The sequence below is a fragment of the Oncorhynchus mykiss genome, chromosome 2 (genome assembly GCF_013265735.2).
Source record: "Oncorhynchus mykiss isolate Arlee chromosome 2, USDA_OmykA_1.1, whole genome shotgun sequence".
NCBI classification, from domain to species: domain Eukaryota; kingdom Metazoa; phylum Chordata; class Actinopteri; order Salmoniformes; family Salmonidae; genus Oncorhynchus; species Oncorhynchus mykiss.
Window position 1 is genome coordinate 78,949,837 of NC_048566.1, and position 16,248 is coordinate 78,966,084.

At 42.0% G+C, this 16,248-nt stretch overlaps 1 protein-coding gene across 4 annotated transcripts in view; it reads right to left on the reverse strand.

The window, feature by feature from the left end:
- The window catches only part of LOC110497088 (tripartite motif-containing protein 44), a 71,812-nt gene that overhangs the window by 23,386 nt on the left and 32,178 nt on the right, over positions 1-16,248 (reverse strand). For 3 of the 4 annotated variants that reach the window (XM_021573099.2, XM_021573094.2, XM_021573089.2), the window contains exon 5: positions 11,283-11,308. In XM_021573099.2, the coding sequence (XP_021428774.2) occupies positions 11,283-11,308 (26 nt within the window). The remainder of the gene's footprint in view (positions 1-11,282; positions 11,309-16,248) is intronic. The other variant, XM_021573104.2, reaches the window with a different exon arrangement.

Below are 16,248 nucleotides of genomic sequence, written 5' to 3' on the forward strand. Positions count from 1 at the left end.
GTTACAGGCCCAACGCTCTAACCACTAGGCTACCTGCCGTATATACAGTGTACAGTGCCTTCTGAAAGTATTCATACCCCTTGACTTATTCCACATTTTGTTGTGTTGCAGCCTGAATTCAACATTGATTCAATGTATTTTGTTTCTCACCCATTTACACACAATAACCCATAATGCCATAGTGAAAACATGATTTTTTGAAAATGAAATACAGAAATATCTCATTTACATAAGTATTCACACCCTTGAGTCAATACATGTTAGAATCACTTTTGGTAGCGATTACTGCTGTGAGTCTTTCTGGGTAAGTCTATAAGAGCTATGCACACTTGGATTGTATAATACTTGCACAATATTATTTAAAAAATTATTCAAGCTCTGTCAAGTTTGTTGTTGATCATTGCTAGACACCCATTTTCAAGTCTATTTACGTCAAAACTGTAACTAGGCCGTTATTAAGGAACATTCAATGTCTTCTTAGTAAGCAATTCCAATGTATATTTGGCCTTGTGTTTTAGGTTATTGTCCTGCTGAAAGGTGAATTTGTCTCCCAATGTCTGTTGGAAAGCAGACTGAACCAGGTTTTCCTCTAGGATTTTGCCTGTACTCAGCTGTATTCCTAAAAAACTCTGTAGACCTTGCCGATGAAAAGCATACACATAGCATGTAGCCACCACCATGCTGGAAAATATGAAGAGTTGTACTGAGTGATGTGTTGTGTTGGATTTGCCCCAAACATAATGCTTTGTATTCAGGACATACAGGTAATTTCTTTGCAGTTTTATTTTAGTGCCTTATTGCAAACAGGAGGCACACTCTGTCATCTAGGTTAGTATTGTGGAGTAACTACAATGTTGTTGATCCATCCTTAGTTTTCTCCTATCACAGCGATGAAACTCTAACTGTTTTAAAGTTACCATTAGCCTCATGGTGAAATCCCTGAGCAGGTTTCCTTCCTCTCCGGCAACTGAGTTAGGAAGGACGCCTGTGTCTTTGTCTGAGTGTATTGATACACCATCCAAAGTGTAATTAATAACGCCACGTTTCTCTAAGGGATATTTATTCAATGTCTGCTTCTTTTCTTTTTCCATTTATTTTATCTACCAATAGGTGCCCTTCTTTACGAAGCATTGGAAAACCTCCCTGGTGTTTGTGGTTGAATATAGGTTTGAAATTCACTGCTCGACTGAGGGACCTTAAAGATAATTGTATGTGTGGGGTACAGAGATGAGGTAGTCATTCAAAAATCATGTTAAACACTATTACTGCACACAGAATGATCCCATGCAACTTATTATGTGACATGTTGAGCAAATGTTTACTCCTGAACATATTTAGGCTTGCCATAATTAAGGAGTTGAATACTTATGGGTTATTGTGTTTAGGTCAGTGATACAAAATCGCAAATTAATCAATTTTAAATGTAGGCTGTTACAACAAAATGTGGAAAAAGTCAATGGGGTGTGAATACTTTCTGAAGGCACTCTTTGTAGAAGTACATTTCATCCCTCGGGGCCATCGCTCAGTGATGTCATTGACAGCTAAAAAGGGATACAGTGATATATAACCCAGAAAAAAAGAAAAAGAGATGCTATAAGTAGCACAACTGCAATGGAAGACACAACTGCCAACCCAACCCTGTAAAACAACACATTTCCCTGACAATAAAACGTCTTATCTTATTCAAATTAGAAAACTTTTCCAAATCTTATATTGGATAAAGCTGGTATATTCTTTGACCGGATCTCATTGTTTTCTCTTCTCTTTATTTATAGACTATCTGATTGAACTTTTGATATGGAAAGACACCACACAGAACAGGGGGTGGAGAAAGATGAACGGACAGAAAGAGAGCACGATTATAACATGAAACGGGGCCAGCTTGTGACGCAAGTGTTCCTGATCCTCTGCAGCCTTGATCGAGGAAAAGCTCAAGATTTTTGAATAATCCCAGAATATTCTATTAGGGCATTCTTATTCCAAAACTCTGAATGGGGACATCTCAACTACTGAATAGAGGGAGCCAAAGAGAGAAAGCTGAAAGCATTCCATAGGCCTCAGTGAATGTCCTGCCTCTGTCTTTATCAGAAAACTAACAGAAACCATATCCAAAAGGACTGACTCCCTAAACGCCTGTCTATCATCACTTGCAACTCATACAGGATGAAAAACATCTTAAAAAGACAAGCAATTATCAACTTTTAGAGACAGAGAGACTCGATTGATTGGGATTTTTATTTTATTTTTTATCTCCTTTCTTTCTTTCTTACTCCCTCTCCTCTCTCTCCCTCTCCCTCTCCCTCTCCCTCTCCCTCTCCCTCTCCCTCTCCCTCTCCTCCCTCTCCCTAGGTCGTGGAATTGATCACTTCTCCCGACTATTTGCACTGGACTCTTGGATGAAGTCAGGACTCAGAAAAAGCATTGGATTGGTTTCGGGAGCAACCACAGTTCCTAAAAAGTGATGACCTGCACCCGAACAGGAGAGGAGTTTGGATGCTGAGTGCTTACATCGAAAGGGTACTAAAAAAGTGATCGGATATCAGTCCTTGTCCGCAACAGGTAACACATTGATTCTTGTTTTAATCCATGTCCTAGTTTGAGGCATAGACAAAATGGCACAGTTCTAAGCAATCTTTTATCTACTGTACTGTATACCATTTCAAGACAACCCCATGGCTATTTGATATAGAGGGTTATCTACTGATCATAGCATGTTTGTATTAGAGACTCAGTCTGATCTGAAATACCACATCTGTGGCCTTGGACCGATTCATGTAAATGTTAGAAGTTTGATTTAGAAAATGGATCTTATTGTAATTCTGGCTTCTCAGACCAAAGCATACATTTTTATAATTACTGAGTCTTGGTAAAAAAAAAAGTCTGTGCCAGACTCTGATGTGTCTCTGAATGGATATAATGTATCTGACAGAGCTGGCAGAGGTGGGGGTGTCACCATTTCATAAAGAACAACTTGAATATTGCTGTGTGTATTACCAACCTCTGTCCCCAAGCAATTTGAATGTTTGTTCTAAATGTGTGCCTTGGTAATAATGGACCAACGAACGTTAGTGGGAGTTTATCATCCTCCCTCAGCCCTCCCAATTGCTCTTAGAAAATAGCCTGACTTGATGTTTAACTATGCTAAATCCGAATGATTAATATTCGATGGTCTTTACCTGGATTGATTCAGATAGACTGAAAGATATTTGTACTGAGCTAAATTTAACTAAACCAACCAGTCCCAACTAAACCAGCCTGAAAAATATACTATTTTGGAAATCATTCTGACAAACGCCCCTGTTTGCTAACAAGCTCAGTGACCAGTGACCATTGTCCCATTGCCGGTAAGATATCCTAAATCATGTCGCCGCATTTTTGTTATTTTTGGTTCAATGAGCAACTATCCCTGTGTCATGACGTTGGCTTGGGGGATAGGTTTATGACAGTCATAAATACCTCTTCCCCCCTTTTTCCTCTCTCTAACCTACTGAGGTTACATAAAAAAAAACCTTGGTTAACATAGAGATTCTGGGAACATCAGTAGGTAGGGGGAAATGAACTATATTCTGAACAATTGAACATATGTGGTGGTACTTAATGAATATGATGTCAGTTCGGTTGTCATCTGAGACATTCTCATCAATGATAGGTTGACATAAACTCTACAGTGGAAAGTCTACACATCAGAGTTATCGGATTCACATGGAATTGTTGTTCAATTTAAATGTTTGAATATGAAATTATTTGTGATGGGATGAAATGTGATTTTAGCTTCTAAAATGTGAGATGTGGGTTTTCATAAGTTAGGGCTGCTCACTCAGTGGCCCGCCTCTGTGAAGGGACATGGGCTATAAAACTTTTCAAACACGCCCTCTTCTCCCTTCCTATATAAAGCCTTGACGACAACAGAACTTCCTGTTCCGAGGATATGAGGACGTCAGAATGGTTCAGATAATAACTACAGAACGAAGCTAATATCAGCATGAGCTTTGGTTGCGAATGGTATGAACTTTTGAACTCTTATTCACTACAGAAGTGATACCTGCTAGAGAGTACATTTTTATTGCATTTTCCTTTTCCAAATGGGCGGTAATTTAGAATGCATAAGATGCTGTATTTACGATAGCACAGCTTTTTCCCTTTGTTCCACAGTCTCCCGCTCTTTCACTCAACCTAGCCCCTTTTCCTTTGTGTAACAAGCTGTCATATCTGTTCCGCTCACTAGGGACGTTTTCCTTTATGACGTAATTTGTAATCAAGTTATGATTAATTGTGTGTATGTGAATTCTGTGTGATTAGTTAGGTATTTAGTAAATAAATAATTAAACCTTTTTTCAATTCCTTTATTCAATGTGTTTCTATGGGTTATAATATTAAACGCCAAATTAAATATTTTATAAAATAATTGTTATACCTGAAGGATCCTATAACTCACAATCAAATAGCTAAATGATACATGGTATGACCATCTTAAAACAATTCCTCTCTCTAAACATCAGGAAGCAGGTTGTAAAGGCAACCTTTCTGCCAGCTCTTGATTATTGTGACACCATTTATAAGAAAGCAGCAACCACTACTCTAAAACCCTTGGATATAGTGTACCATAGCGTGCTTCACTTTTTCACAGGTGACAGGTTTAATACTCATCACTGCATCCTTTATCAGAAGGTCGGCTGGATTACTCTAAATTCCCGTAGATCACTTAATTTCTCCCTTTTTGTTTCCAAAGCTCTGCTGCACCAGCTTCCAACATATCTCACTTCTCTGTTAAAGTATAGAAATATGAGGCACCAAACCTGCTCATAGGGTTGGTTAACTCTTGAGGTCCCTCATACCTCTACCAACCTAGGTAAATCAGCCTTTAGTTTTAATGCCCCCCCATAATATACAAATCCCTGGTGCCAATAGGGCAGTTTAGAACGCTGATGAGGAAGGAATTCACTGAGGTTTGCGAGTGTTTTGGTTGAATGTAAGAATTGATTTGTGTTGTTGAATTGTAATGCATCTGTAACTGCTGCATCTGTCATTTCTCTTTTGCTGTTTTATTGAATTATAACGTTGTTTTGTGAATTGTTTCTTCTCAGGGCACCATTGAGAATGAGATTCTGGTCTTAATTGGATTCCCCTGAATAAATAAAAGTTAATACATAAATACAAATCTTTCTCTCCCATTCCTCCTCCAATTAATTTTCTCCTCTCCACTGCCTCAATCCCCATCTTCCCAAGCTTGTAAACTAACCCTTCAGACAATAAAAATACTTGCATTCCCTCCTCTCTCCCAGTCACATTCCTCCCTTCATCCCTCTCTCGTCCCTCTATCCTCGTCCTTCTTGTATGATGAGTTCATTATGTTTTATACCAGTCATTATCTGATGTCTTTATCCAGGCAGGGAGCTGGGCTGGATTCTGCAACCTAGGAGTTTTATGAAGATGGGGAAAGGTGGTGTGTGTGCGTTCATGTGTGTCTGCGCATACTTTTATGTGTATGTGTGTATGTCTGTGTGTGTATGTGTGTGTGTTAACCTTGACCAAGGGCATTGCAGAAGCGTTATGCCACCCTGGGGTCCCAAATTGCAGCCATCTGGTCTGGAGTAGAGAGTAGTGGATTGTGCTTGGGTCTCAGTATTACCATTGGCAGGTTAAAGCTCCTACAGCCCCTGAGATGGCAGTTATACTGGGCTTCTCCATGACTGGGTCATGGCCGTTAAAAACAAAACACTAGAATCTGCAAATATCTACAAATACAGTATATTCCTCCAAAATAAATACTCAAACTCCTATATTTATTTGTTACACTGGCTTTTTCAATTTTTCAGGAGTGTAGCAGAGCAAGGCAATGCAGTTTCCCCGTCATAGCTGTTATTTGGTTATTTGTGTTATCACTTATACATATGTTCTGAAAATCCAACAACATTCCAAAGATAAAACACTGAGCACTCTGTTCTTTTTTCAAACTTTTAGCTTAAAGCTTGTAGGTGTCTGTCTTATCAGACAGGTTCTCCTTTAACCATTATTCACCCAGATAGTACCTTTCAGATAAAGCATTTCTTTCCCACCCGAGATGCTGAGGCTGACATTTGCACAGCTCAGACAGGCAGACAGGGAGGCTCTGCCTGTGTCTCAGACCATTACTGTGTGTGTGTATGTGTGTGTGTGTTAGAGATGTGGTGAGGTGGGAAGCCTGACATCAAGGCCTGGAGAGACACACACCATAGGGACACAGCAGGGGGTGATGGGAAGGCAGCTGCTCCGGGCGAGTGACTCCTGAAAGCCATGTCAGTGTCAGGGGATCAATATGTGTGTGACTGGCTAAAGGCTATCTGTTACACCTACTGTTTTACACACTGTCTCACAAACCAATCTACACACACCGTCTCACACACTAACCTACACACCTCTACAAGTGAGACAGACAAAATCACAGTCAGACAAATGAACTAGAGGATGAACAGATGGACAGAGATACAGACAAGTAGACAGGCATTCAGGCAGACAAGCAGGTAGGCAGGCAAGCAGACAAGACACAGACCTTTCACACGACTACCTTCTAGACAAGCTTAGTACAACACAGTGCTGCCTAAGCACGATTGTTCCACCAGAGGGCTTGGGTTGACCCCAATAATCAAACTACAGCTTGACCACACACTAGTGGACAGTGTGTCTCTCCATTTGCCCAGCCTGGCCCGGCTTGGCCCAGTGACCAGTGGAGCGGCGTGGCCGTGTGATTGGAGCAGGGAGATCTTCACAACTCTGAGCGTTACATTCCAGCGGGCATAGAGATTAGAGCAGCTAAATGCTGGCTGGGCCATGGATGTGACACACATAAGTTGCATTCATAATGCCCCTTAGCCCTGGGCTAAGGAAGATTTTTAAATTTTTACTCCATATACAAACGTATACATACAAACAACAAATTACAGACGCACACAAACCATGACTACATCTCATCTGCCCAGACCCGCATGCTCACACCCCCATCCTTAGTGCCTGCGTTATTGTTTGCCACAGATTTTTTCATTGTGTTAATTAATGGTCGGATTAAATTATTTCCACGTTTTTAGTATACGTTTTAGCAAGATGAGTGATGAGAAAAGAATAGTCCAGCCCATTGGATATCTCACTACTCCCCCATATGCCATGTCTTGAAATATGCAGACCGACGGATTAAAAGTATGTTTACATTGCAATACTTCAGACAGCCAACTTTCTAGGTTCCAATAGTTTATTTTTTGCACATTCTAAAGTGGGCTAGTGCCAACCTTAGCCCAGTGCTGTCTGGCCCTGCCTTGGAGCAGGGTTAGCACCAAATTTTCGAGGTTAACCCAAAAAACATGGTGCCAAAATAGCCAGTGTAAAACGGGGTCTAGAACAACACCTAGAATGCTCACAGTCCAAATCACAAAAGCTGCATTGTCACTTAATTTACATATACTTGTGATGCTTATAATTATTATGCACGTTATTTTGATAGCCAAATTCATACTATTTCATCCTTCCATCTGAGGACAAAAATCAAAATACTGTAATCAGTATGCCTAACAAAAATGGCTGCTATGCCGGCTGGCTAACGTCTTCTCATGTAGCCAACTAAAGCTTCAAACTCTACAGCTGGAAGGGCAGCAAACACTCCATTTTCATCTGTTTTCATAGCTTTTGTAATAACATTTATTTGGATATATCCATGATAATAATAGTTTTGCATGATTTCACCTAGATCAGAAAAGTTTGTTCATTGACAGTTTTCTCTGTACAGGGGCGAGATTGTATTTCAAAGTGAAACATTGTTTCCGAGGCTATGAAAAATCCACCTTCCAGAAACAAGTCTCTCACCATTGCTGCTTGCTATAGACCACCCTCAGCCCCCAGCGGTGCCCTGGACACCATATGTGAATTGATTGCCCCCCCATCTATCTTCAGAGCTCGGCTGCTAGGTGACCTAAACTGGGACATGCTTAACACCCCAGCCATCCCACAATCTAAGCTTGAAGCTCTCAATCTCACACAAATCATTAACAAACCTACTAGGTACAACCCCAAATTCGTAAACACGGGCACCCTCATAGATACAGTATCATCCTAACCAACTTGCCCTCCAAATACACCTCTGCTGTTTTCAACCAAGATCTCAGCGATCACTGCCTCACTGCCTGCATCCGTAATTGGTCTGTGGTCAAACAACCACCCCTCATCACTGTCAAACGCTCCCTAAAACACTTCAGTGAGCATGCCTTTCTAATCGACCTGGCCCGGGTATCCTGGAAGGATATTGACCCCATCCCGTCAGTAGAGGATGCCTGGTTATTCTTTACAAGTGCCTCCCTCAACATTTTAAATAAGCATGCCCCATTCAAAAAATGTAGAACCAGGAACAGATATAGCCCTTGGTTCACTCCAGACCTGACTGCCCTTGACCAGCACAAAAACATATTGTGGCGTTCTGCATTACCATTGAATAGCCCCTGTGATATGCAACTATCAGGAAAGTTAGGAACCAATATACACAGGCAGTTAGGAAAGCTATGGATAGCTTTTTCAAACAGAAATTTGCATCCTGTAGCACAAACTCAAAAAAGTTCTGGGACACTGAAGTCCATGGAGAAAAAGAGCACCTCCTCCCAGCTTCCCACTGCACTGAGGCTAGGAAACATTGTCACTACCAAAAAATCCGCTATAAATGAGAATTTCAATAAGCATTTTTCTACAGCGGGCCATGCTTTCCACCTGGCTACCACTACCCCGGTCAACTGCCCTGCACCCCCCACCGCAATTATCCAAGTCTCCCCCATTTCTCCTTCACCCAAATCCAGATAGCTGATGTTCTGAAAGAGCTACAAAATCTGGACCCCTACAAATCAGCCGGGCTATAAAGTCTGGACCTTCTCTTTCTAAAATTATTTCCCGAAATTGTTGCAACCCCTATTACTAGCCTCTACAAGCTCTCTTTCGTATCGTCTGAGATTCCCAAAGATTGGAAAGTAGCTGTGATCATCCCCCTCTTCAAAGGGGGAGACACTCTAGACCCAAACTGCTGCAGACCTATATCTATCCTACCCTGCCTTTCTAAGGTCTTCGAAAGCCAAGTTAACAAACAGATTACCGGCCATATCGAATCCCACCGTACCTTCTCCGCTATGCAATCTGGTTTCAGAGCTGGTCATGGGTGCACCTCAGCCACTCTCAAGGTCCTAAACGATATCATAACCGCCATCGATAAGAGACAGTACTGTGCAGCCGTATTCATACACCTAGCCAAGGCTTTCGACTCTGTCAATCACCACATTCTTATCGGCAGACTCAACAGCCTTGGTTTCTCAAATGACTGCCTCGCCTGGTTCACCAACTACTTCTCTGATAGAGTTCAGTGTGTCAAATTGGAAGGCCTGTTGTCCGGACCTCTGGCAGTCTCTATGGGGATGCCTCAGGGTTCAATTCTCTGTATATATCAATGATGTCGCTCTTGCTGCTGTTGATTCTCTGATCCACCTCTACGCAGACGACACCATTCTGTATAATTCTGGCCCTTCTCCAACTGCTCTTAAATGCAAGTAAAACTAAATGCATGCTCTTCAACCGATTGCTGCCCGTACCTGCCCGCAAGTCAAGCATCACTACTCTGGACGGTTCTGACTTAGAATATGTGGACAACAACAAATACCTAGGTGTCTGGTTAGACTGTAAACCCTCCTTCCAGGCTCACATTAAGCATCTCCAATCAAAAATGAAATCTAGAATCAGCTTCTTATTTCGCAACAAAGCATCCTTCACTCATGCTGCCAAACATACCCTCGTAAAACTGACCATCCTACCGATCCTCATATTCGGAGATGTCATCTATAAAATAGCCTCCAACACTCTACTCAACAAATTGGATGCAGTCTATCACAGTGCCATCCGTTTTGTCACCAAAGCCCCATATACAACCCACCACGGCGACCTGTACGCTCTCGTTGGCTGGCCCTCGCTTCATACTCGTCGCCAAACCCACTGGCTCCAGGTCATCTACAAGTCTCTGCTAGGTAAAGCCCTGCCTTATCTCAGCTCACTGGTCACTATAGCAGCACCCACCCGTAGCACGCACTCCAGCAGGTATATCTCACTGGTCACCCGCATAGCCAATTCCTCCTTTGGCCGCCTTTCCTCCCAGTTCTCTGCTGCCAATGACTGGAACGAACTGCAAAAATCACTGAAGCTGGAGACTCCTATCTCCCTCACTAGCTTTAATCACCAGCTGTCAGAGCAGCTCACATATCACTGCACCTGCACCTGTACATAGCCCATCTGTAAATAGCCCATCCAACTACCTCACCTTTGCACCCCAGTATCTCTACTTGCACATTCATCTTCTGCACATCAATCACTCCAGTGTTTAATTGCTATATTGTAATTATTTTGCCACTATGGCCTATTTTATTGCCTTACCTCCCTTAACTTACCTCATTTGCACACCCTGTATATAGACTTTTTCTACTGTATAATTGACTGTATGTTTGTTTATTCCATGTGTAACTCTGTGTTGTTGTATATTTCGAACTCCTTTGCTTTATCTTGGTCAGGTCGCAGTTATAAATGAGAACTTGTTCTCAACTAGCCTACCTGGTTAAATAAAGGTGAAACAATAATATTAAATTTTTTTTTAAATAAAAAAGGTCAGACAGGCAAACATCAAGGTTTGTAAGGTTTATACAAACCATCACTGTTGGAAATCAAATGCTAGGCTCGAAGCTAGAGGAACTAATGTGTTAATTAATGTATTGTTTATAACATTGGTGGCGTGGTGAGATAGAATGTTGGTTGCATGTTGTGTTTGTCCGTTAGCCCAGGGCTTTGGAATACAAGTATGACTAAAGCTTAGCCCAGGGATAAAAAATGCTTGTTTGAACACAGGCTGATCTATCCCATGGCTAAGAACAGTGCAGTGTGAAAAGGTCTATACAGGACTACAGGGGAGGAGGAGAGGAGATACTATGTGCAAGGGCTGGAGAGAGAAGTGTATATGTGTGTGTGTGTGTGTGTGTGTGTGTGTGTGTGTGTGTGTGTGTGTGTGTGTGTGTGTGTGTGTGTGTGTGTGTGTGTGTGTGTGTGTGTGTGTGTGTGTGTGTGTGTGTGTGTGTGTGAAAGAGAGAGCATGCACGTTTACTGTACATGTGGGTGTCAGCATGGATGTGTGTGGTATTTCTCTCTCCCTGTAAACCCACTGTAAAACCACCTGAATGTGGGGATTTTAAAATGTATTTTTTCTCCCTGCTCTGCTAGATGCTCAGAATGTTATTAATCAGACTTACCTTGGCCTGGCCTCAATGTTGCGCTGCTGAAAAAGAAAAGGGAGACAGTAGTTTTAATACAGGGGCCAATAACACAGAGGTGCTGTAGCTACACAGCTGGCATGCCTTCACAAATCAAAAGCTATTCAGACACTTAGCAGTTCTTTAATACATTCACACTGTAGGAATTATTATTTACTTACTATATCACTACCTGTAGATGACGTGTACTACCCAAGGATAAAAAAGGGCTTAAGAAAGTGTCTGAGAATGATTGTCTGTGTGATACTGGCTTTGAGACAGTGCCTTAATGACAGCTTTACAGTGTGACTTAGTAAGCGTGTGACCGTGTTACTGAGTGACTGTGAGTGTGAGACAGTGGCTTTCACATATCATTGTGTCACATGAGAGGAGAGTAAATGAATAAAGCGGTGGAGCTCTACTCTGACAGTAGACACTGTTCACACTTTAATTAGCAGCCACCAGCCCAGACAGCAGCTAGTGGAGGACCACAGAGACTAACTATACAGCACTGTACTGTATCTTCCCTCAAAGGACCCTGAGCCGCTAACGCCATCTCTCTGCTTTTCATTAAAACAAGACAACAGAATACTGCCATAGTTCTTCCCACTTAGTTCCCACATCTCATTGGAATTGGTGCAGAATTCAAATGAATTCAAAAGGTGAATGTAAAAATAAGAACATATTGTGAGGCCGGGTGGTGTTTAGTTTACCATTAAACAACGGGTGGGTCTAATCCTGAATACTAATTTGTTAAAAATGCATTCCAGTCAGTGTCTATTCGAAAGTTACCACCGGCTAAATCTATGACGTTAAAATGCCTATTTACTCTGTTCCATCTGACTGCATAATCCACTGTCTCATCAGCCCAGCCAGGCATCTCCACTATAAATAGCATCTAGACATTATCTCACATTTCTATTTAGACTAACATTTCATTTTCAACAGTGGAGATTTGTATTAATCTTGCTGCTTGTCTCTCCAACATTTGCAACAGTGTTTCAATATTCAAATGCGATCTATAGCTGTCCCATAGTAATGAGTTGGGATGAGACAGACAGGCAGGCAGCCTTTCTCAGCCAGTCGAAATCATGAATCAGCATAATTTTTGTGGATATATACAAAGAACTGTCAATAGAAAACAGGTCAAATGAAACGAAGTGTAGCTAGTTTGCTGTCTTTCCAGCTTCAGATTGAAGTGATTGTGTTATCTGTGTTGTTGGGTAGCTCCTCTGAACAACAGTGTTCTGACGATAAAGCACATTTTAACAACAGGCGATATCGCGAATCATTAGCTCATTGTTATGGATGTATCCAAATAAATGTCACTAGAAAACAGCTTAAACAAATGCAGCTAGTTTGCTGTTATTCTGGCTGCACTGTTTGACGTGACTGTAAATTAGCCGTAGTTGGCTAGCTAGAAAGCAAGTGATTAGAACAGTGTCTCGGGCCTAACAAAACCTGTACCAATATATCCTCCAAACACCGGCTTCTCTGGCATTATCACTTAATTGTAACCCAGGTCCGATGTAGGTGAAAACATACTGTAGAATGAGTGGTCTACAGTGATGGCAGTAATTGTTCAGTCACTATGAGCTTTACTTTCTAGACTATTGGTTGTCTAAGATCAGCCCCTCTGCCCCTCACTGTGAACCAGGTCAGGACCATGTTAGGTCTGGTTCACGACCAGGTCAGGACCAGGTTAGATTTGGTTCAGGACCAGGTTAGGTCTGATTCAGGACCAGGTTAGGTACAGTTCAGGCCTGGGTCAACACAGTCCGCACACCTGGAATTTAATGATTGACTTCTGATTTCTTTGTGTATTGATGCACTGGGGCATGTGAAAAAGTCAGTGTGCATGACTGTCTATCTGTATGGGTGGAGGCATTCCTTCCTGTCTGTGTCACTCTTGGAATACGTGTGAGTGTGACAAAAATGTGTATTTCAGAAAGTCTAATCAGTGTCTGTGTCAACACGATTATGTGCACTGTACACACATAGAGCAAATACATTTTGGTACTTTCCTGGCAGTTTTTACAGTACAACATAAGCATAGGTAAATGAGTGTGCTCGCCCGGATTTATTCTGCTATGTGTGTGTGTTCTCTGACTATTTGTGTATGCTACGTGAGGTGATGTGTGTGCGTGTGTTCTGTGAGACAGCCTGAGAGATGGTTTCCTCTGGGGTGACAGATAAGTGCTCAGTAATCATGGTGTGTGGTGATTGGAGGGTAAACACAGCGGCGTACGTCTGTACAGCTGCTTACCTACTGCCCGCACCGCTCTTTATTGATTTAATGACAGATCTGTAGATTACACTGGAAAACAGGAGCCCATGCATTTCTGTAATACATAACAAATGGCCCATTCTTTATCAGTCTTGCCTCTAGTTAGACTAACTGCTTAGCGAGCACACACACACACACACACACACACACACACACACACACACAGAACTGAAACTCGCTGGAGAATGATTAGATTGTGTGTATAAGTTGGTGTTAAGGGCTTCTTTCCATCTCATTCTCCATTTCGTATCTCTTGCAAACACACAGAGATATAAATGCATGCACACACACCCTTTTTATTTGTACCTCATCATGCACACACACACAATAAAATATTTTACATCAGCAGATGTCACAAAGTGCTTATACAGAAACCGAGCCTAAAATCCCAAAGAGCAAACAATGCAGATGTAGAAGCACGGTGGCACACACACCTAAGTGCCACTGTAGGAGCTCAGACAGTCTCTCTCTCGCTGTCTCTCTCTCTCCTCGATGTCTCTAAGTCACAGCAGGCATTACTCACTGCAGCAATGACTTCCAGAAGAGAACAAACAGGGCAACCATCACCATCCAATTAGGGCCTTAATGAACTCGGGCCTACCACTGGCCCATTTCTCAAACCAGGAAACCAATCGGCAGGCCGACCACAGCCATTAATACAGCCTACCTTCCCTCTCTCCCTGACTGCCTGACTGGGAGCCTGAAGTAGTTTTAACTATAGCAGGTGAGTAATGGGCCAGCAGGATCTTTAATTTAACCCTGTAAGTAATGAGAGCTTTCTCTTAACTAGTATGAGGGAGGAGGAGTGTGTGGAGAAGGGGTGTGTGTGCATGTGGGAGAGAATACATGCACAGTACCAGTCAAAAGTTTGGACACCTACTCATTCAAGGGTTGTTCTTTATTTTTACTATTTTATACATTGTAGATGTCACGACTTCTGCCGAAGACAGCCCCTCTCCTTGTTCGGGTGACGTTCGGGGATCGACGTCACCGTCTGTCTAGCCATCGATGCTCCATTTTTCGTATATCTATTTGTCTTGTCTTGTTTCCATACACACCTGGTTTACATTTCCCCAATTAAGCTACTTGTATTTAACCCTCTGTTTCCCATCATGTGGTGTGTGTAATTATTTTCATGTTAGGTAGTGTTAGTTTACGCGCTCCACTTTTATGTTCCGTTTTTTTGAGCGCGTTTGTTTCATGTAGTGCTCTCGTTTTTGGAACTATAATAAAAGTGCGCCTGTTCATTGTATCTGCTCTCCTGCACTTGACTTCGCCTCCAATACACCATCCTGACAGTAGAATAATAGTGACGACATCGGAACTATTAAATAACTCATGGAATCATGTAGTAACCAAAAAAGTGTTAAGCAAATCTAAATATATTTGATGACAGCTTTGCAAACTCTTGGCATTCTCTCAACCAGCTTCATGGAAGTAGTCACCTGGAATGTATTTCAATTAACAGGTGTGCCTTGTTAAAAGTTCATTTGTGGAATTTCTTTCCTTCTTAACGCGTTTGAGCCAATCAGTTGTGTTGTGACAAGGTAGGGATGGTATACAGAAGATAGCCCGATTTGGTAAAAGACCAAGTCCACATTATGGCAAGAACAGCTCAAATTAGCAAAGAGAAATTACAGTCCATCATTCCTTTAAGACATGAAGGTCAGACAAAAACCATCAATATGAAACTGGCTCTCAAGAGGACCGCCACAGGATGGAAGACCCAGAGTTACCTCTGCTGCAGAGGATACATTCATTGGAGTTACAGGCGTCAGAAATTGCAGCCCAAATAAATGCTTCACAGAGTTCAGTAACAGACACATCTCAACATCAACTGTTCAGAGGAGACTGCGTGACTCAGGCCTGCTTCAAAGAAACCACTACTAAAGGACACCAATAACAAGAAGAGATTTGCTTGGGCCAAGAAACACGAGCAATGGACATTAGACCGGTGGAGATCTGTCCTTTGGTCTGATAAGTCCAAATGTGAGATTTTTTGGTTCCAACTGCTGTGTCTTTGTGAGATGCAGAGTAGGTGAACGGATGATCTCCCCATGGTGGGGTCCCACCATGAAGCATGGAGCAGGAGGTGTGATGGTGTTGGGGTGCTTTACTGGTGACACTGTCTGATTAATTTAGATTTCAAGGCATAATTAACCAGCATGGCTACCACAGCATACTGCAGAAATACGCCATCCCATCTAGTTTGCGCTTAGTGGGAATAATATTTGTTTTTCAACAGGACAATGACTGAACACACCTCCTGGCTGTGTAAGGGTTATTTGACCAATAAGGAGAGTGATGGAGTGCTGCATCAGATGACCTGGCCTCCACAATCACCCGACCTCAACCCAATTGAGATAGTTTGAGATGAGTTGGACCGCAGAGTGAAGGAAAAGCAGCCAACAAGTGCTCAGCACATATGAGAACTCCTTCTAGACTGTTGGAAAAGCATTCCAGGTGAAGCTGGTTGAGAGAATGCCAAGAGCGTGCAAAGCTGTCATCAAGGCAAAGGGTGGCGACTTTGAAAAACCTAAACATCTAAATCACATTTTGATTTGTTTAACACTTTTGTGGTTACTACATGATTCCATATGTCTTATTTCATAGTTTTGAGTGTCCAAACCTTTGACTGATATTGTATGTATGTCTTTGGTTCGCAGTTGAACAAAACAA